This window comes from Tamandua tetradactyla, chromosome X (genome assembly GCF_023851605.1).
Source record: "Tamandua tetradactyla isolate mTamTet1 chromosome X, mTamTet1.pri, whole genome shotgun sequence".
Classification (NCBI taxonomy): domain Eukaryota; kingdom Metazoa; phylum Chordata; class Mammalia; order Pilosa; family Myrmecophagidae; genus Tamandua; species Tamandua tetradactyla.
The window spans coordinates 99,170,981-99,193,653 of NC_135353.1; the positions used below are offsets into that span (position 1 = coordinate 99,170,981).

A 22,673-nucleotide genomic window follows, 5' to 3' on the forward strand; every position below is an offset into this window, starting at 1 on the left:
TCTGGTACAAACAACCCAGGGTCAACTAAATGCCTGTTTTTCCAATAAACATTCATTTTTTTAAAAAAGAGTTAATGTTGAATGGCTATTATGTGCCATGGACTATGCTAAACATTTTAAACATGGAGCTAATAGCTTCTTTCCTGGCAGGGCAAAGTTGGCCAACTTGTAAAACAAGTATTGTCCAGGAACTTATATGGATCTTGTATAATAATCTGTTCATTTGATGCTGAGTATTTTCAGTTGCATCAACAGTGTGAGCTATTTGGCCCTCCCAGACATGGTTTCTGAATTAAGTTATGAGGCATTTGCTGAGAATCTGATATAGTTGTTCTGAGAGGAAAAGGGATATAGGTTAAAAGGCGCCTACCTGATTTCCTTTGAAAACTATTGACTGAATACCTACTGTATTATACACTAACATACACCCACAAACCCATACTGACATAGTTCATAAGGACTATCCAATACCTTTTTTTAATTATTTATTTTTATTGATATATATTATATATTCACATACCATGTAATCATCCAAAGTGTACATACAATCAATAGTTCACAATATCATCATATAGCTGTGCATTTATCATCACAATCAAACTGTGTTTGTGTGTGTGAAAAGTAACATATATACAGAAAAGCAATAAATTTCAAACACATCGTATCAATTAGTTGTAAAACAGATTTTAGAGTTTGGTATGGGTTACAATTCTACAATTTTAGGTTACTTCTAGCTGCTCTAAGATATTGGCGACTAAAAGAAATACCAATATAATGATTCAGCACTTATACTCATTTGTTAAACCCTATCTTCTCTGTATAACTCCACCATCACCTTTGATCTTTTTTGCACTGTTTAGGGGTATTTGGGCTATGGCTATTCTAACTTTTTCATGTTGGAAGGGGCTGTGGATAATGTGGGATGGGGGATAGAACTGGTTGATGTTCTGGAGAGGCTGGCCCCTCTGCATTTCAGGACTTATCTGGTCTGAGGACCCATCTTATCCAATACCTTTTAAAGAAATAAACAATGTAGAAAATTTATTCAGTCTTTCATATGATTTTATTTTCTCCCTTCAACCATAATAATATGATATCCAAATTTTGTCTTAACTGGAGGGTCAGTAAATACAGGTTTATCCAGCCCACTTACAGGCAGGGCAAATGCTGCTTCTTGAAATGGTCCTACCATGGACCCTCTGGTCATCCAACCCAAGTCGCCCTGAAAAATCCAAAAGATACATGATGTCAAGTGATACTGAAGATGGAACAGTTCTGCAGTAGCATGAGAGAATCTCCTAACATGAATGATAAGGTTTATTCATCTGAGCTGTATGGGAATAGGCTCAATAAAGACAAATTGGTGGAAGAGGTCTAATCCTAAACTGAATACATAAACACATAATACTACTGGACTTTTAAAGATGGCTGTGTCAGTTTGGCCATACTTAATTTTATAGACAAAGGGGACCCTTATTCAATTGTTTAAAAGTTGAAAATTCCTGCTTTCAAGATCTTTAAACCAAGAAAGACATGGCTAGAATCAATGGCAGAACACAGGAATAATCCCTATTTCTGCGTTTCCACTATGGGGGAAATGTAATTTTAAATAAGGCCACCATACCCCTTGCCTGGCTTTATCTTCACTATACTGTGTGGCCACTTCATTGAATCTCATTCCAGACTTCAACTTTTCCATGGCTTCCATGATTCTGCTGTGTTTTTCACATAGAATGTGTCTGACCTATAAGAAAAAAGTATGTACACATATTATGAGGCCCAAATTACTCCTTATAGTCGAGCAATTAAGTCTGGATTACCCCCACCAGTGAAAAATCATATTAGCACAACAGGCAACTGAAAATCCTGGAAGTCTGCCCAGTTGGGTGAGGACTACAATCCCATTTCCTGTATCAGGAAAGTACATCACTGGTAAAAGAAAAGGAAACGTCATAATGGTTAAGAGCTTGGAGTCAAATTCTAACTCTGCTATATGACCTTCAGCAAGTCTTTAAACCTCTAAGTGTTAACCCATTTGTGCACTGGAGTATTTATGTAGTCTCTTAGAGCTGTGAAGATTGAGAGGGTAGCTGCTATTTCAGATTAAAAAACTCAGTAGGAAATATTCTTTACCAAAAGAGGCCTCTAATGGTTAGGTTCTGGTATCAACTTGGCCAAGTAATGGTGCCCAGTTGTCTGGTTGGGTGAGCAAAGGCCTGTTACTGCAAGGATATTTCATGGCTGGTTGATAAACCAGAAGGCTAGTGTATTAAATCATCAATTAGTAGACTGCATCTGTAGCTGTTACATCTGTAATCAACTAAGGGCAGTCTACCACAAATGAGTAATCCATCAACTAGATTCAATTCAACCAGTTGAAGATTTTTAAGGAAGAAGAGAGACTTTCACCGCTTCTTCAGTCAGTGAACCTCTCCTGTAGAGTTCCTTGAGACCTGACTAATGCAGCTTGGTATCAGTTGGTTCTTGAAAAACAAACTTAAAAATGGGTTTTTACAATTGTTTTTCTACTCTGATTAGACTCAGGCACTAATGACACTGTCTCCACTAATCACGATGGCATTGACAGTTGGTGTGAGTTGGCAATGGAGATACACAAAATATCACCATTTGAATCTTCTAACTGTACCCTTAAATGAGACAAGGCTGTGGGTGAGAGTGTTTTGACACCTTAGCAGAGTTTTGTGGAGTTAAGTGGTTTAATGATGCTGCCTGGTTGTTCTTAGATGTGCTAGATACAATTATGAGGGAGAGGTATGAGCTGAAGGCTTCAATTTTGCAACTTAAATGCTGTATGAAAGATGTAAAAGTTTCTGTGTGTGCCCTGAAAGAAAATCTTATTTCCTGTGGCGACTTGAGATCTCTGAAAACCAGACCCAGAGTAGTACTGTGCAAGTAGACTTACAACATAAACTAAATTCTCAACCTTGCAGGGTGTCTGCTGTTAAGGCAAAGGCTTTGATTGGAAAAGAATGGGATCCTAAAACTTGGGATGGGGACATAAGTGTTGTTAATGATGGCAGGAGGGACATGGAAACCCTGGATCTGCTGAGTCTTTGCTAGATAGACCTATAATGGTCTGTCCTGATGAAACAGCCACTCAATCTCCAACCTGCCCTAAAGAAAGAGCTTCTTGGCCTCCAGTCTGCCCAGAGGAGTCTGCCATCCAACCTCCACCTAAAGAGATTAACCCTTTCAGTGCCTGCAACACCTGTAACCACCTCTCCCGGGGAAATGGACCTCACTCCTCTATCTGGAGCAATTAATCCTGTTTCACCAGATGAAATTGCAATGAACTACCTTGAGTTAAGTGGCTTGAAAGACACTTCAATTTCTTTTCATGCCTACCCCAACCACCCCTCTTTTCTTTAAGACCTATAACTAGAGTAAACTCCACCAGGCCCTGAAAGGTGAAGTTCAAAGTGTGACCCATGAGGAAATATACTATACTCCAAAAGAACTGCATGAGTTTTTCAATTTACAGAGACAGAAATTGGGGGAATATGTGTGGGAATGGATAGTAAGGGTGTGGGATAATGGCGGAAGGAATATAAAAAGTTGGATCAAGCTGAATTTATTGATATGGGCCCAGTAAGCAGAGATTCTGCATTCAATGTTGTAGCTCGAGGGGTTAGAAAGGGTGGTAACAGCTTGTTTGGGTGGTTGGCTGAAACATGGATCCAAAGGTGGTTGAAATTACCTGAGGTCAAAATGCCAGAACTACCCGATATAATGTAAATGAGGGGATCCAGAGGCTTAGAGAGATTGGAATGTTACAGTGGATTTATCATGGAAGACCTGCTCACATACCCCAGGAATGTCCAGAGGACACACCTTTCACAAGGACTCTGAGAAGTAAATTTGTGAGATTAGCTCTATTGTCCCTGAAGAGCTCTGTAGTCGCCCTTCTCTGTAGGTTAGATATTGGTGTGGGAAGTGCTGTCACTGAGCTGGAATCCTTAAACACAATGGGGATGACTGGATCCTGAGTTGGCAGAAGCCATGTGGTGACAGTTAATCGCCACAGAAAAGGTGGGCATGGTCACCATAATGGACAGCAGACTTAAAGCAGCAGTCAAAATAATCTGACTCACAGAGACTTATGGTATTAGCTGGTAGATTATGGGGTACATAGAAGTAAAATATATGGGCAGTCTACTAAATTCTTGTTTGAGCTGTATAAGCAGAATTTTAGGTCAAGTGAACAGAATTCTATTTTGAATTACAAAAAACAGAGAGTCACGGCCCCTTTATCAATTCCCAGACTTGAGACAGTTTATAGACCCAGAGCCCCTTGAATGAGGGGAGGGCTGGATACCTTTGGAGAAAGACCCTGTTATACTGCCCAAAATTTACACTGTTAACCTTCCTCCCAGCCTTCCCCAAGGAGACATACGGCCCTTTACCAGGGTGACTGTACACTGGGGAAAAGGAAATGATCAGATATTTTGGGGATTATTAGACACTGGCTCAGAGTGACATTAACTTCAGAGATGCAAAACATCACTCTGGTCCAGCAGTCAGAGTCAGGGCTTATGAAGGTCAGGTTATTGATGGGGTTTTAGCTCAGGTCTGTCTCACAGTGGGTCTGGACATTCTATGGTTATTTCTCTAGTTCCAGAATACATAATTGGAATTGACATACTCAGCAACTGGCAGAATCCCCACATTAGTTCCCTGACTTGTGGAGTGAGGGCTATTATGGTAGGAAAGGCTAAGTGGAACTCACTAGAACTGCCCCTGCCTAACAATATAGTAGATAAGAAGCAATACCAGATTCCTGGACAGACTGCAGAGATTAGTGCCACTCTTAAGGACTTGAAGGATGCAGGGGTTCCCACCACATCCCCATTCAACTCTCCTATTTGGCCTGTGTGGAAAACAGATAGATCTTAGAGAATGATAATTGATTATCATAAACTTAACCAGGTGGTGACAGCAGCTGCTGTTCCAGATGTGGTATCACTGCTTGAACAAATCAACACATCACCTGGTACCTGGTACTGTGTTTTGGTAAATGTATTGATATTGATCTGGTAAATGTTTTTTTCTCAATAGCTGTCAGTAAGGACCACAGAAACAGCATTCAGCTGACAATGTCAGCAGTATACCTTCACTGTCTTACCTCAGGGATATATCACTTCTCCAGCCCTATTTTCATAATCTTGTCCCCAGGGAACTTGATAATTTCTCCTTCCTACAAGACATCACACTGGACCATTATATTGATGATTATCATGTTAATTGGACATAGTGAGCAAGAATTAGCAACTACTCCAGACTTACTGGCAAGGCATTTGTGTGTCAGGGAATGGGAGATAAATCCAACAAAAATACAGGGGTCTTCCATCTCAGTGAAATTTCTAGGTATTCAGTGGTGTGGGGCATGTTGAGATATTCCTTCTAAGGTGAAGGATAAGCTGTTGCATCTGGCCCTCCTACAACCAAGAAAGAGGCACAATGCCTAGTTGGCCTCTTTGGATTTTGGAGGCAACATATTTGCCTCCAAATATGCCATTTGGGTGTGCTACTCCAACCCATTTACTGAGTGACCAGAAAAGCTGCTAATTTTCAGTGGGGACCTGAACAAAAGGAGGCGCTATGACACGTCCAGGCTGCTGTACAAGCTTCTCTGCCACTTGGGCCGTATGATCCAGCAGATCCAACGCTGCTAGAAGTGTCAATGGCATTTAGAGATGTTGTCTGGAGCCTTTGGCAGGCCCCTATAGGAGAATCACAATGCAGACCCTTAGGATTTTGAAGTGAAGCCTTACCATTTGCTGCAGATAATTACTCCTTTTTTTACATTAATTTTAAAATTTTTAAAAAAATATAACAAACACAAACATTCTTAACATATGATCATTCTGTTCTACATATATAATCAGTAATTCACAATATCATCACATAGTTGCACATTCATCATCATAATCATTTCTTAGAACATTTGCATCAATTCAGAAAAAGAAATAACAAGACAACAGAAAAAAATTCATACCATACCTCTTACCCCTCCCTTTCATTGATCACTAGCATTTCAATCTATTAAATTTATTTTAACATTTGTTACCCCTATTATTTATTTTTATGCCATATGTTTTACTTGTCTGTTGATAAGGTAGATAAAAGGAGCATCAGACACAGGTTTTCACAATCACATAGTCACATTTTTAAAATTAATTTTTTAGATAATTACTCCTTTTAAAAAACAGCTTTTGGCCCGCTACTGGGCCTTAGTAGAGACTGAACGCTTAACCATGGGCTACCAAGTTACCATGAGCCCTGAGCTGCCTATCATGAGCTGGGTGTTGTTTCACCCACCAAACCATAAAGTTGGACGTGCATACCAGCACTTCATCACAAGGCCCCATATATAAAAATCTCCCCTACCACCTACAATTCACCACTTTGAAAAATGTATCATCTGTTGAATATTAGGAGTACTCAACCCTATAAAAGTATTCAAATTTTACCAATGTTTACATAAAGTCAAGGTCTAAAAAAAGACTGCATCCTTTAAAATGATTTTGTCAAAATTTGTTTTGTAGGATCTACCATTTCTCATTCACATAGAATCTGTTTCAAATTGTAGGTGATGTGTGGCAGGACGGGGTTGGGGTACTTCCCTCATAAATTCAGAGACAAGAAATCAAGGTCCTTAGTGCCAAACTATTGAAATTTGAGGGTGATGGTGGAAGGGACAGTGTCCTAAGGCCAAAGGAATAATTTTCTGGCCAGAGGAGTTACAGTGAAAATATAAAGACATCAAACAAAACAATGTGTCAAAAAGTAGGGCTCACTTGATACTTGGAGACAACTGTGTATCCATATAGCTTTTACAATATTACCATGTGACTGTGAAAACCTTCAGTCTGATGATCCCTTTATCCAGGGTATGTACAGATGAGTAAAGAAATAAGGATAAAAGAGATAAATAAATAATTGGGGGGGGAAGGGATAAAAAAACTGGGTAGATTGAAATGCTAAGGATCAATGAGAGGGAGGGGTAAGGGGTATGGGATATATGCGTTTTTTCTTTTTATTTTTTTTTCTTTAGTGATGCAAGTGTTCTACAAATGATCATGGTGATGAATGTACAAGTAATGCTATTGTATACTTTAATAGCATTTAATGAGCCGTTAATTGTATACTTTGGATGGACTGTATGTGTGTGAAGATATGTCAATGAAAAAAAAATTTTTTTTAAAAAAGCAGAGCTCAGAAAAACAAATTTGCATGGAATGTGCACAGCATTGTCCAGTAGAGATGATGATAAGCAATATGGATACTAGAGAGATGGTCTGTTGGGGGACAAGGATGGCACATCAGACCTTGATTATGCCTGGGTAAAACAGCTTCCAGACTGCTCTTTCTGCCTTCACAATGAGGAAGCAACTTTCTATTTCAATTAGTGGGAAGGTGCACATGAGCATTCATGGTCACATAAAGGTAATCCCATCTTTATTATATAAATGAATAAATGGGTATTTTGGTTTGAACAGTTTGACAAGTTAGACAAAGTTTGTAGTACCAGTGAGGTTTGCAAGTATAATTGACTAACTGGGAACTGTATATCTGGGTCTCCAACTTGGAAGAGAGCCAAGCTACAGATCAGCATGGAAGTGGGGGGAGTTGATGAGATTACCCAGGGAAGTTGTGCAGAATGAAAAGAGGATGAGGAAAGAAGGCTGGTTATAGGCAACCGTGGAGAATATTAATGTTTAAGCAACAACCAAATAAAACTCCAAAAGAAAATTAAAAGGAAGGACCCAAGAATAAGGAGGAGAAGAAGGTGTATTAACAGAAACCAAGGCAGGAGAGGGTTTTGAGGAGGAAATGGTCAACAATGTTAAGTGCTTCAGAGAGATCAGGTAAGACATAGAATAAATTTATCAATAACTGATTGATGACCTTAGCAAAAGTAGTTTCAAAAGAGGGGCAGAAACCGGACTGCAGTAATGGACTGAGAAAATAATGGAAAGTGGGAAAATAATGAGTATGGGGGTACTCAATTAATTATGTGAAGAAAGAGCTATGGTTAAATGAAAAGGGTTGAAGTCATGCATGTATTTTGAAGATGGAAGATCCCTGGGCATATTTTCAGACTGTAGGGAAAGACCCAGTAAAGAGGGAAAGTTGGAAGGCAGAGCAAAGGAGGGTGGGGATAACTGAAGGAGCAAGGTCTGGAATCGAAAGCACTCTTTGAGGGACTAATTAATTAGCCTTAGAGGAAGAAAGGTGAGATGAGAGAAGGGGAAGTGTGGGTGAAGATAACATTGTTGGTAGAGGGCTGGAAGGCCAAGAAGTTCCTGACTATAGGTCTGGTTTCCATTTTCTCTGTGAAAATATTAAAAATATTAAAAAGTTATTGAGTACTTAACATCTACTAGGCATTGTGCTAAGTGCTTTACATATATTATCTCATTAAATCCTCATACCAAACCCGTGACACTGGTTCAATGTTTCTCAATATCAGCTGCAAATTAGAATCACCTTCAAAGCTTCTACTGGAACATCTGAAAAAATTGGAATATAGGCTGCTTTATATCAATGTTAAAATTCTTTAACTGGATAACTGTACTTAATGTAAGATTATATACATGCTCTTAGGAAATATATATGGCACCATTAAATGATAAATGTGCATGATATATGCAACCTACTCTTTTTTTTTCCTGTCACTATGGGCCAGGTAACTTACAAAGGGACAAAGGGCCTCCTCACACATATTATTAAATCATCCTCAGAACCATGTCAGGTAAACAGTTTCTTCTCAATTTTACAGGGGAGGACTCTTAAGCTCTGAGAGGTGATATAAATCAGTCTAAGTGATACAGTTAGTAAGTGGCAGATCTAGGATTTAAACAATGGCCTTCTAGGTGCTGGAGCCCACGTTCTAACCATTAAACACTATCACTACCTCAGCCACATGAATTTACATAAGTGAGTTCTCTCTGGGCCTCAGTTTTCCCATCTCTACAACAAGGGGGTTAACTAGACGATCTCTGGGGGCCCTTTCTAACCCATCTTAGCACTTCCCACCCAGAGGCTTTTTAGCAAAAGGTTACCTCACCATTGGCTTGTGAAGCCAGTTGTTGCTTTGACTCTAGCCTCCTGTAGCCCCTTGAGTTGGTTGTTTTCCCAGAGCCTGTCAAGTGCGGGTTAGAATGTGATTACTGAACACCTTTACCAGCTGAAGAAGCTTTGAGTTCTAACATAGCTTCTGAATTACATGGACAAGCATGTTGATTCAGTGGTAACAACACTGAGCAGGGGTTCCTACGGAACTAGATTTTAGTCCCTGAACATCCCCTAGCTAGCTGAGGGGAATGGGTATATGGTGGGTTCATCTTTCCAGCATCCTTCCCTTTCTGGAAACAATACCCTGATTTCGCCTTAGGAACCACCCTTCCTATACTCATCTATATGACTTCAGAGAAGCTGACTATACCCTGACTACAGGGGTGGGCACATGACCCACACTTAGAGAATTAGTGCATTCAATCCCCCTAGCCATGGTATTTTATTCTGGGATGGGTATGTGAACCTAGGGCTTATGAGCCCTTGGACTTTGATTGATGATAAGGAAGTGTATAACCTACTCTTAAAGGTTTAGAAGACAGATTAAAATGATATAATAAATCATATAATATATCATTAAAATGATATAATAAATATGGGTATCTGGGTAGCAGGTATGGCTGTGTGACTCTGGTGGGCCCAACAACTGGAGTTTAAGTGCAAAGAAAGTAGACTTTTGAATTGATTCTGAAGTTATAATTTTGCAAGTGAATGTAGTGAAAAGATCAAAAGGAAAAGGAGTTAGTGTACCTCAATTCAATTATTAAGGCCTTAGATCTAATTTCAGTTTACTGGTAATATGGGGAATAGGGTAAAAACATGAAACTTGGGAGAAAGTGGGGAGAACAGGGTGGGCCGCGTGAGGAGAACAGGATTTGCGAGGCAGGAAGTGAAGGGAAAGGAGGAAAGCTGTGGTCAGCAGGTGGTTTTCAGAAGCTGAACAGCTCATAATGATGACCAGGGTAGGATGTGTGCACAGGAGTGGGGTCTAAAGGAGAATGACAGGATGTGGAAGAAATCTAGACACTTTAAAAAGCTGGAAGATTCTTAGGTCCCTCCTTGAATAGGGCCTTCAAAAACCCTGGAAACAACCCAGCTGCCCCTCAACAGGTGGTTGAAACTAACTCTGGTACTTCCATATCATGGAATGTTACTCAGCAATAAAAAGGAACAAACTATTGATACACACAATTTGAATGAAATCTCCAGAGAATTATGCTGAATGAAAGAAGCCAATCCCAAAATGGTTACATATAGTACAGTTCCATTTATATAACATTCCTGAAATTATAAAATTATAGAAATGGAGAACAGATTAGTTGCTCCCAGAGGTTAAGGAGGGGGTGGTGGTAGGAGTGGGAGGTAAGTGGGTATAGCTATAAAAGAGTAACTGGATGGATCCTTTTGGCGATGCAGCTGTTCTGTATCTTTTTTTTTTAACAGTCATTTTGCTCTTTAATTCACAGAACTGCTGAAAAAGTAGATATTTCTATCTAAAGGTAGAAAAAAGGTTTGTATAGAAGGTATTTCTGTTATACAAGTATATTACACAGTTTGGGGCAGTAACAGGTCCGAAAAGCTCTTCTCAACCACTGATACTTTAAGCCTAGCAGGGAAGAGGTCTACCACGTTGGGACTGGTTCTTGCTTGATCTGAGAGCTTCCATTACTCTCTATTTCTTCTGTTGCAGGACAGTTCAACTGGCTTGGCTCAGCTGATTCTTGTATCACTGGGCTTTCTGACTCACTCTGATCAACCAACTGGTTATTGATCACAAGGCCGGGAAATGGTCTAATAACTGTAAATTTGATAAGCTCTGCAGAATCTAAGTTCCTTCTCATGGAGCTGATTTTCAGGTAACTGGAGGCTTTGAATGACTCTCCTGTGGGCATGCCATCGACCACCACACATCAAGGGTTAATAGCAATTTTCCTGTAGGGAACTTTCACAGGGGAAACCCATACCAATTGCTTCATCAAATTTTCAACTGAAGAGGTCATTCACTTGTTCCCTTAGCTGTTTGGCTTTTTCAACCTTTGACAGTCTTTCATTATTATTGTCTGGAATTGTTACCTGAATGACATTAAGATCTTCAACTCTTGACGTAGTAGTATTAACACTAGGTGATGAATTTATTTTTCTTGGAAGGCTCTTAGAGGAGGTGCTCTCCTTAATTGCTGTCTCAATTCGGGGTTTTTAATGATGAACTTAAACTTGGCTTTATTTCTGAGATCCTCCCCAGTCTTGGAATGCCAAAAGTAGATGGTCTTTGGAATGGCACACCCTCAGGTAAGCCTTCCACATAAAAGTCTTCTAGGAAAGATTCAAATAATGCAAATAGCACTTTCACAGCTTGTTTAAGGCCAAGAGCTTCACCACATACTTTTCACTGAAAAGATTTTCAACTTTCTGTTTTAGGTCTGTGATTATGGCATTCCAGGCCTCAAAGGAAAACTCCCTTCCTCGAGGCCTGAAGGGGACATTAGAACCTTTAGTCTGGATAGGAGTTCGAACAGTGGAGGTTTGAGGATTGTTGTTATTAACTTTTCACAGTGACCTCAATTTCAAGAATCTCTGAATTGCTTCCAAGGCGTCATGGTTCTTTTTTCAGGGACTGCAATGCTTTAGTACTTATTTTATTAACTATTCCAGGAGGCCAACAGAAAACTAGTTCAGATTTTTTTAACAATAAACCTGATTTCATTACGCCCATGCACAATCCTTTCAAGTCGTGGAATTTCAAACCAGGTAGGTGTTTGAAAGGGGATTCTTCCTGACAAGGCTTTGAACTCAGGATTTGATTCAAACACAGGGTATGGTACTTTTACTACCTCTATGAGTCCAAGAGATTGAGCAAATTTTAAATAAAAAATCTCTTCCACTTGTTTGTGTAGCTTGGTAATTCTGATATTCCAATCTTCTTTGACTGGTATATTCATTCTTGGCTGAGTAACTTCAGTTGCACTGTGAGTCAGAAGTTCTGCTCTTTTAATAACAAATTTAATTAAATTGCTCACTTGATTTTTTTCCAGCCTTGGGATTCCATATCATGAGGGACTTCTAAAAGGAATGTTTTGTGGTAGACTTTCCACACAGAGAACATTAGATGTGCCTCAAATTTCTGGTAAGGTACAGCCTTGGCTTCAGCGCTCTCCAAGGCTTCAGAATTTTTTTTGCAGAAAAGCCGATCTATCATTTTTCTTAATTTAATAATTCTTACATAACATTCTTCCTTCATTTCTGAAGTTTGTTTAATAAGCTGTAAATCTTCACATGTTGAATTCAGAAGTTCAGGCTTCTTAATCACAAAACAAATCCTTTTCTTTGCAAGTAATATCCTCTCAAGGAGAGGAATTCTATAAGTAGAGGACCATCTAAAAGGAATTTCTTCGGAAGTCCTTCTATATAAAGATCTTCAACATGTGACTGGAAAAGGGGATACGCGATTGTCACAGGACATTTGGCTTTTATAGCATGAACATATGTTCTTTCAAATAACTTTTGGACTTGCTTACATAGATCAGTAATTCCAGCATTCCATTTCTCAAAGGTGAACTCTCTCCCTTTTCATTTTCCAGCACAGGTAGGTTCAGTAGCTGGTGGCTATGGTGGTCATTGTTCTTTTGTCTCTTGGGAGGTGGAGAATAATCACTGTCTTCAATAGTCACCTCAACTTCTGAGTACCCACTTATTTCTGAAGGGACATGCTGAGTAGAATCTTCAGCTGATACTTCCATTTCTGTTTCTTTATTGCCTTCTGAAGAATGATGGCTTTCTTGAATGTTGTATTGCTAGTAATCAGGATCTTCTGATTCTTCTTTTACTGTCACAGCTGTCATTTCTAGGGAAATGCCAGAAATCTTCCAGGGGTTCAGTTTTCAATTTGATGGGCCCACAACTTCCACACGGAGACAGTATCAACCTTTTGGCATCTCTGTTATCATCAGATGGCCACCTAAGTGCTTCTCTGGCTCCAGGAAATGTCTAATAATGATAAATGAAATACCTGCTTTGCTCTCCAAAATCCATTTCAGGGTTGCAAGATCCTAATTCTCAGGGTGTTTAAGGGCAACTCCTTTAGGAAGACCCTGCACTACCATAGCTGACTGGTCTCTTAACATCTTCTCATATGGACTTTTTTTTGGTGTCTTGATTTCCACAGAATCCACACTTATCCAATTTGTCTGGGTTGTAGACTTCATTTTATGTATATCTACAGCCTTTTCTTCTTTGAAACAGCAATTTTATGAAATCATTCTGAAGATCCTCCCAGGTATTGACAAAAGTATGTCTTTTCTATGTTTCAACAACAAACACATCTGTTTCACACACTGTAATGCAGATCAATTCTGCCTTGGACTTATGACTCAAGAGCATACATAAGGAACGTCGCCACCATCCTGCTCTCCAAAGAGTCATCTTCAACAGGCAGAGAAGACACTGCTACTTGGGTCATGATCCCCAAGACCAGCTCCCTACAGGCAATGCTAGGGCTAGGGGTATTGAAAGGAAGTGAATGTGGGCCACTACGGAGAAGCTTTGGACTAAATTGAGTTGGGGAGCGAGCAGGTAAGAGCGCAAGGGGCCCATACATCTCGAGAACCAGCTCCTGTCACCACCACATGGCTGCCCAGGCAAGGGCCTCTCTCTGTGCCCTGACCTGATCACGAGATGGAGCGAGAGGCTGGGGTAATGGAGGCAAGTGGGTGGCCATGGCTAAAGAGCGTGTGCAGGGAAGCAGGGGAAGGGCACAATTAGCGGCCCCTTTTCTCTCTGTTCTGTATCTTGACTGTATCAATGTCAATATCCTGGTTATGCTGTTGAACTAGTTTGGTAAGATGTTACTACTGGGGGTGGGGTGGGGGGACTGGATAAAAGATACATGTAATCTCTTTGTATTATTTCTTATAACTGCATGTTAATCTACAATCTTCTCAAAATACAATACTGAATGACAAGCCCTAATCCTACTGTCTTATTAATCACATGCCACTCCTTTCCATATACCTCATTTATAGCTACAATGAACTTTTAATTTTGTTTCCAGAGACAGCAAGATGCCTCTTTAAAGCCATATGCAGCAGATGAATAATCTCTTAAATTAGAATGTAAAAGTTTGCATATAAGGTGAAAATCGTATATAGCCAGAATTAACCTAGAACATCCCTTATAAGGATGCCGTACTGGAGACAAAGGTCAGTTCTCCAGGGCCTCCCAGTGTTGTGCTAATCTACAACACCAGATGAAGTAGCTGGGTTGTATTTAGGGGACATGCTTTATGGAAACTTATCTCTGTATACCAGAAACCCACTGAACATGGCTGGAAGTTCATACAAGAATGGAGGCTAAGAAAAGCAGATTAAAGTCTCCCATTTCACTCTCTCTCTGGGGCATATATTCCTTGAGTAGAAAGGTAGGCAATATATATATATTCTGGTGTATACATATTACTGGATTTGTATGATGCAATTCCACTACTGCACTTATCATTCAGCACTAAAATTTATTTACCTAACTGCTCCCTAATAGACTGTAATGACAGGGACCATCTCTTATTTGTTATTTTTTAATCCTCAGAACTTGGTACAGAGCGGGTATCACCAAATCCTTGTTGAATACATCAATCAATGTATAGGCTCCCCAATCCTGGCTAAAACATTGAAGTCGCCTTGTTATGTAACACTAAGCTGTGTAGTTCTATGTCTGCAGATAATAATTTCTATGGGCAAGAACTTTTCTGGGACTACTAGGTTTAGCACTTTAAGAAGTTATTTGCTGATTGTCTCCTACCCCCGTTTTCATGGTGAGAACCCTGACTTTTAGCTCACCAGTGTGAGAGCTACCTAATGAGACCTAAGCCCTTGTTAAGCCTATTTATTCAGCAGAGGGACCTCTTAACACTGAGCTAAGCACTTGAAATAACTCACCACTTACTGGGAAGATGTTACTTGGTACATTTTTAAAGAACAACACTAAGAGTATGAAGAAATTCTGGACTTCTGAGAAAGCATTTGAGAAAATATTTTAAAGGAATTACTATTCATAGGTGAGACTGGTCTATATTTTCCAATTTTTTTCTTATCTTGATTTTACCTCAGTGTTAGACTAGTCTCTAACATTGAGTTATAAAGCAAAATGTCTTTTCCTTTTCTGTGCACCAATATATATTAAAGCTGTTGTACCCCAGAAAAGATCATGTTCTTAAAGCTAATCCATTCCAGTGGGTATAAACCTATTGTGGGTGGGACCTTTTGATTAGGTCATTTCAGTTGAGGCATGCCCCAGGTGGGTGTTAATCCTCTTATAAGAGATGAAATTCAGAGAAACTGAGAAAGAAAAGCCAAAAAAGCTGAGAGAGAAGGACACACAGAAAACACAGAAACCACAGAAACACAGAGGAAGCCACTGTAGCCAGAAGCTGGAAGCAACAAAAACTGGGAGAGAGGGGAGAGACCAGCAGATGTTGCCATGTGTCTTGTAATGTGACAGAGAGGTCCCAAAGCGCTGATAGCCAGTCTTTGGGGAGAAAGCGTTGCCTGTTGATGCTTTAATTGGGACATTTTCACAGCCTCCGAACTATAAACTTGTAAGTTAATAAATCCCCATTGTGAAAGCCAATCCATTTCTGGAACTCTATTTCGTCAGCTTTAGCAAACTAAAATACATATTATTTATATTTAACATGGAAATAAAAAAAGGAAATAGTAACTCACCTTTACTGCATTGCCACCACCTTTAGGACCCTGAGCCTTCTTGTCAGCACTGTCACTCCCAGAGGCTGCTCCCCCTTTGGAGAAGAGATGACAGGTATTCATCTAAACTGCACCTCATATTTATGGAAAGTTCCAACACACAACAAAAGTTGAAACTTCCATCAGAGTACCAAGCTCCAAAAGGGAACTCTGCCAAACACTTTACTGCATCAAGCTAAATTAATCTGTGACTCACCTCTCCTAAAACAGGAAATTCATGCCCTATATAAACCCTTCACTGAAAATGGATACACAACTGAAGTGTCCTAAAGGGTGAACGAGAGCTCCAGAAACCGAGTCTGATTCTCTGAACCCAAATTCATATCTTGCTTTCAAAGGGAAAACCCCTAAGCTCTGAAAGATTTCCAATAAACACTGTAACTATGCCTTCAAGCACTCATAATTCCCAAAAGTAAAAATTTCCAAGAATATGTCTTAAGATAAGATTTCTCACCACATATATTTGACTAAAGAATGTTTGTTTCCAAATCCCTAGCACTGATACATTGCCTACTGATGTCTTCCTAAGAAAAGTAATTGATATTCACATTAATGACCACTTGCAGCAACTTATCACTATGTCACTTTACTACGTCAGCTTCTGTATCAAAGGCAGCACACCAATTGCACGAGGCTGATGTTCTTTAGTGCTATTGCCAGATTAAGTGTTCAGTTCAATAAACGTCTCCTAAGTAACTACTAAGTGCCAGCCACTGGAAATACAAAGATAAAGAAGCCATGGTTTGCTTCAGAGAACTCATATTCTAGTGGGGATGACAGATACATCAACATATCTGTAAACAGATAACTTCAGTAGAACACATTAGGTGCAAAGAGTTATGGGCATGGCAGCGGCCACTGTGCAGACCGGACTTCCCTCATTCATGTGCCTTGTTTGGCTTCCTCTACAACCATATCTGATAAATCTAGTATGACTGAGTTTAAGAAATTAGATAAGTTGAAATTAAAGAAGACAGAAATAAAAGAGAAAAATCTACTGCCTTCCAAAGAAATGACTGAACAAAAGCAAGCAGGTAAATTGTAATGAGGCATGAGCTACAAATATGCACTGTATATTCCACAAGCATGGCCTTCTTATTTTACTTCTTTTAGCCGTTAACTTTGTAAGATGCAAAGAGGATGGATCAAGTTTAAATGACTGCACTGCCCCTTTTCACATCAAAGAATCAAGAACTACTGATATGGAAATCCACGCCTGTCTCTCCCATCTGCCTGTCTGACTGGCAGGGAAGGAAAAGAACTTGCATGTTGGTGAAGGAAGAAGCTGGGTGGAATGACAGTGAATCCAGAGTAAATACTAAGCTGGTTCAAGATATCCTACAGGTTGTAAAATGCAGTTTAATCACAGTGCCATTTTTTTTTGTTCATATGGTTTTAATTATTAGAGTGTACAATTTAAAATATGCAAATAAAGGTGTCAAACCTGAAAAAGAAAAAAGAGACAAGTATGGGCAGAGGGCTGTGGAAGCACAGTGGGACATTTTAGCCAGTCAGGGAAGGTTTCCTGGATAAATAGGAGCTGATCAGCTGAAGAAAGGACAAGGATGAGAAGTCACTCCACAATGGGAGACCAGCATGGCATAGGCAAGAAACTGTACAGCTGAAGCAAGTATGAAGGGGAAGTGCTGTGAGATGAGCCTGGGAATGGTAGACAAGGAGCAGGGCATGAAGGACCTCTGGGCCCCATTAAGGTACTTGGAATTTATCCTATAGGTAATAGGGAGTCACTGGAAAGTTCTTAGTGGAGAACTCCATCTTACTCATCTTAATATCTCTAATGCCTAGCACAGGGCCTGGCACACAAGTGTCCAATGCAGGTTCAACTAAACTGAAAACATGAAGTACTGATTATCAAAAGCCTGAGAAAGAGTTTTATTGAACTAAATTCTTAAGTGGGTTTGCAGAATATTCACTCTTAAAGATGATGCCTTCCAGTTATCCCATCCTCCCCACTTCCAGATGTTGGTCATCTTCTGATTGCCACCTCACTCCCTTTGATTTACTGAGGACTCTGGCATCAGCTTCAGGTTTCCTCTCTAACCTCACTCCTGCCATCATCCTTGATGATCTAACTCTCTATGTTAAGGAATCATCCAACAACCAAACCTCACGGTTCTGGACCTCCCTCCCAAATGCCCAGTTCCTCTACTCCAGGCCACTGGTTTCTAGGGGCATGCAATGGAACTGTGCCACCCAGAACACACAGCTTAGTCTCTGCCTATGCCCTCCTGTCCTTTCAGCTCTCTTGTGCCTCATTCTCACAACACTGGCTCTTGGACTTCACAGAACTCCCTCTCCCCAGTATTTTCTCTAGTTATGTTCCCCCAAACTAGCAGATTTCTCCTTCCCAGTCTGGACCACAAGCTTGGACATCTGAACTGTGATTCCACTGGCATATTTAATTACCTTGTATTGCTTTCCTTCTACCAGAATTGCCCCAAAAAACCTCAAACCTGACTCAAAGCAACATCTAGCTCTTTTCAGTCATATCATGTGCTAGTTAGGTGGTAAATCATGATCAGGGTAGATGGTGTCTCCTCCAAATCCATGGCCTTCAATCTAAGTCAGGCTCTCAGCCCCAAAAGTAATCCTTTTATTTTGTTTCTTTTCATTCTCTCTCCCATTACTCTCAATAACTATTCCAAACCATTATCACTCTCCTCAAGACCCCTACTCAGTCCCTATCTTTCGGTCTTAACAATTACCCTTGCCTTCTACTTTATTTTCTATAATCTCTACCTCTTCCCCCTCCCTAGCCCCAATTTTTACAAACACACCCATCCTTGCTTCATTCTCTGTGATCCCAAGTATAAGGTGCTCCTTCTCCTATTCAAAGGTCAATTGTTTCACCTCTGTCCTGGACCCCATTATCTCCTAAATCTCACTCCACCATACCTTCACCTAACTCTACTGGCTCTTTCATCTTAGACTCACTCCCAAGTTTTCTCCATTCTGAAGAAACAAAGTAAAGCTTTCCCTTTATCCTTTGTCCTCCTCTATCTACTATCCAACTTCCATGTTTTTTAAATGAAAACTTTCCAGAAAAGTCTACACTGCCTGTCTCTGCCTTACTACTTCCCAGTCAGTCCTATAATCACTGCAATCTGGCTCCTACATTCCCCATCCATAGAAACCAACTGCTCTTGCCTAAGGCCACCTCCCATTTCCAAAATTAAATAGAGGTTTTTAGGGTTCTCATCTGATTTGGCCTCTTTGCTGTGCTAGATAGGCCATATCTTCTTTCTTGAAGCTTTCTGGTCTCTCTGGCCTCTGGGACACCACTCTACTGCATTCCTTGTACCTGGTTGCCTCTTTCTCTGCCTGCTCCAGGATCACAGCCTCTGCCCTCTGCTTTTCTTATTCTGTAAACTCTCCATGGTAATCTCATACACTCTCATATATCATCTATATGTTAAAAACTCCTCAAACTACATGTATAGCTTATACCTCTCCTTTGGACTCAAATATCCAACTACCTCCTGACAAAGTCTCTACTTAGATATCCCACAGACACCCCAAATTTAACATATCTAAAAGCAAACTCATCAACTTCAACCCTGCTCTAGTATTCTTGATTTTTGTTTGCAGAACTAGCATCAAGTTAGAAATCCAATCCAGAAAACTGAAAACTATCCCTGGTCCCTCCCCATTGCCATCCAATAAGTCACCAGTCTAACCTATTTCACATCCTAAATATTTATAGAATTTGTTTTCTTCTCTATTTCAGTCACTACCTTAGCTCAGGCTACCCTCATCTCTCACCAGGACCATTGCTGCCATCTCCTCACTCTTAACCACTGCTCTTTGCACTGTGTATGATTTAATTTCTGTCACTATCTTCATTCTCACTACTCACCATCTGTCCTGAGTTTTTGCTCCAGCAACACTGTAAGGCACACACCAGACTGTTTCTCATCTCAGTGCTTCTCCTGATGAACCCTCTGTCAGGAAGGCTCTGCCTTACCCTCTACCGCCTATTTGGGCCTGCCTAACTAAGCACTTCCTTAGTTTTCATAATATCCCGTACGCATCTCTCAGCACTGCATTCAGCACAATACTTTATGATTACTATGCGTCTTCCTTCCCCACTATTTTGGGAGATAAGATTATTATTTTTTTGCAGAACAAATAAGTCTTATTTATTTTTTTAAAACTTGGTATTTCCATATCTGCGAGCAGTATAATAAATTTACAATTACGTTAGGAAACATTTCCCCATATATTTCTATCTCATTTTCTTAATACATTTCAGAGCTATTATATTTAAATCTATAGAAGTTAATGAAGCTCCTTGATGTATTTTCCCCTTTTCAAACTATGGAGCAGCCCCAATCCCAATCAATGCTTCTAATTAGTCTCCTCTCTATATTGCTTCATCTGCCTCTTTTTTCCCCCCATGTGTCTTATTTTTATATCCTCAGCGTTTAGCATGGCGCTTGACACATTTCTGTTCAATGGATGAATGAGCCTTTTCCCGATGATAGGCACATCATTCCGTAAGCATTAGAGGGAACTTTACGGAACGCGATCAATGCGGACTCGGGTTGATTGCTGACTTCTGATAAGATTACATTTAGAGCCCCAATAACCCCTTGATATAGTCTCCTGTCATCACCTCCGAGGAACCATCTTCATCGGCTTCTATTACCTATCAGGACAGTACCTGCATCGTACCCCAAGTGTTTCTACAACTCCAGAAGGCCCTCCCGCCACTTGTCTTCTCAGCCTCACTGGTGCCGCTCCGGACACAATCTATGGCAGCTCTACGGGTCCTCGGCCACTAGCTGCCTTTGTCCCGACGGACCTTGGGGTTTGCATGTCCGCTCCCTCCACTCGCTCCTCACACGCCCAGATTCTCCCTTTTTGGTCTGGCCGCTCTACCTTTCCCTCCTTTTCCAGAACCGCTTTTTCCTTTCGGCGGCATCTTCGAAACTTGCTGATGAACTCTCGACCGTTCAGGTTGCCGTACAAAGCCCCTTAGGACCTCATGGGCATGTCCTAAACAATGCCGGAAAGCAGCATCGCAATTGGCCATTTTTATCGCGGCTCCGGAAACAGGCACAGCCTAGGGCAGGCCCAGTCCTTTGGCCCTCTGACCAATGAGCCTGAAGAGGTCTGACCAATGAGAAGCTTGGATCCGAGTAGGGGGCGGACCCAAAAGTAGAATCGTGGCAGGCAAACTCCGCCTTGGCGATTTTTGTTATGTCTTTCTCACAGCTTTGTTTGCATCAGTTTCCTCGCTCCCCCGCCCCCCATCTCCCCGCCGGAGTAGTGAAGCAGCAGTCCCTAAGCGCCAGGTATGGGTTGTACGGTGAGGCTGCCAGACAAAACGAGAGCGAGAAGAGGCAACGTGGTAGTCCCCTTGTCCCACTCGCTGTCACACAAAGACCTACCCTCCCTTGAGGTTTTTCGGTTTTCAGTTTTAGTTTGCAGCTGTAGCCGATTGGGTCCAAAAGGTAATTTTTCAAAAAGTCTATCACCCTTGCAGAACTCTGTAATGGAGAAAAATTGGAAACAGTCTAAACGTCCCTCAGTAGGGTTCTGCTTAAATAAATGTTTCAGCCATACAAAATGATACCACGTGCCATTTAAAATAGTGATTGTAAGGTAGTGTGTACAGATATGCCCTTAAGGAAGGTACAGACCAAGTTATAGAATATGATTCCGTTTTTTTTAAAGTATGTAATGTACTATATAATACCTGCATATAAAAGACAGAAAGGTTCTACAGCAAAATATGACCAGTGGTGCTAGTACAGAGATGGTTGTATATTCTTCTGTGTATTTTTCAACCTTTCTATAATGGTGCAGCATAATGTAGAAGTGAAGCTGGACAACCCTGGGAGTTCTCAGAAGAATCGAGACCTCAGCCAAGGGCTTGCGCATGAGGGTTCTTGACTCAGTCTCAGGAAAGAATGTAAGGACTAGTCAATGTGTACAGACAAATAGTTTAATAAGTTCGATGCCGGAGCACCCCGGGAAATTCGTAGAGAAATCTAGACCCTGAGCAAGGGCTGATGCCGTGAAGGTTCTTGACTCAGCAGCATGAAAGAACTTGAGGACTAGTCAGTATGTACAGCCAAAGAATCCAAAGACTAGCCAGTGGTTAAACGTTAATGCTCAGCAAAGGTACCTGCTTGAAGATGAGCGCAGGCATTTTCCAAAGGATAAGCAGTTTGAGGTCGAGATCCTTGCATTGTAAGATCTTGGAGGGGCCCTTCCCCCTTTGGCTATGCTAATAAGGGATTGATGAGATGCACTTTTCATCTGTTCTTTTCAGGTGCCCACCTAAGTGAGGGCTAGGTATGTGCGCACTAAAAGGAACTTTTTGTTATGGGGCTTAGGATCACGTCCCCCTTCCTCCTTCCCTATCTAACCAGCTTCAGAAGTTTGAATTCCTGGAGCCAGGCTGCCTGGCTTCAAATCCTGTACCAACTATTTTACTAGCTCTGTGACCTTGGGGTAGTGTCCTCACCTCTCTATGGCTCAGTTCCATCATCTGTAAAATAGTACAAAATTATAAGGTGTTAAGAGAATGAAACAATTTATATTTTGTAAAGCACATAAAACAATGAATAGCTTATACTTAGTGTTAGCTTAAAGAGAATGCTTTTTTAATTTGGGCCTCATACTCTTTCTCTCCTTCCCTGCACCACCATCCACCAGTGTAATTTTTATATAATGTTAAGGCTTTTGCTCCACTCCAGGAGTCCATAGCTGTCCCAGCTTTCCACTACCAGCTGGAATATGTATGAACTCCAGCTCAGAGTTCAAATTTTGGACACAACCTGTTCAAGTTTC

At 40.6% G+C, this 22,673-nt stretch overlaps 1 protein-coding gene and 1 pseudogene across 2 annotated transcripts; both read right to left on the reverse strand.

Annotated features, from left to right (window-relative positions):
* Positions 1-460: 460 nt before the first annotated feature.
* Positions 461-20,888, reverse strand: PIN4 (peptidylprolyl cis/trans isomerase, NIMA-interacting 4). Of its 2 annotated transcripts, XM_077146755.1 has the most exons (5): positions 20,754-20,888; positions 15,813-15,886; positions 1,625-1,744; positions 1,154-1,222; positions 461-1,012 (listed from the first exon to the last, which is right to left on the reverse strand). In XM_077146755.1, exons 1-5 carry the CDS (start codon positions 20,794-20,796, stop codon positions 980-982), a joined length of 339 nt encoding a protein of 112 aa, XP_077002870.1. In that variant the 5' UTR covers positions 20,797-20,888; the 3' UTR covers positions 461-979. The 2 variants fall into 2 exon arrangements, with proteins under 2 accessions (XP_077002870.1, XP_077002869.1); XM_077146754.1 differs by lacking the exon at positions 461-1,012 and having other exon boundaries at positions 1,041-1,222; positions 20,754-20,885.
* LOC143671540 (general transcription factor II-I pseudogene) lies at positions 10,497-15,798 on the reverse strand (annotated as a pseudogene).
* Positions 20,889-22,673: the final 1,785 nt, after the last annotated feature.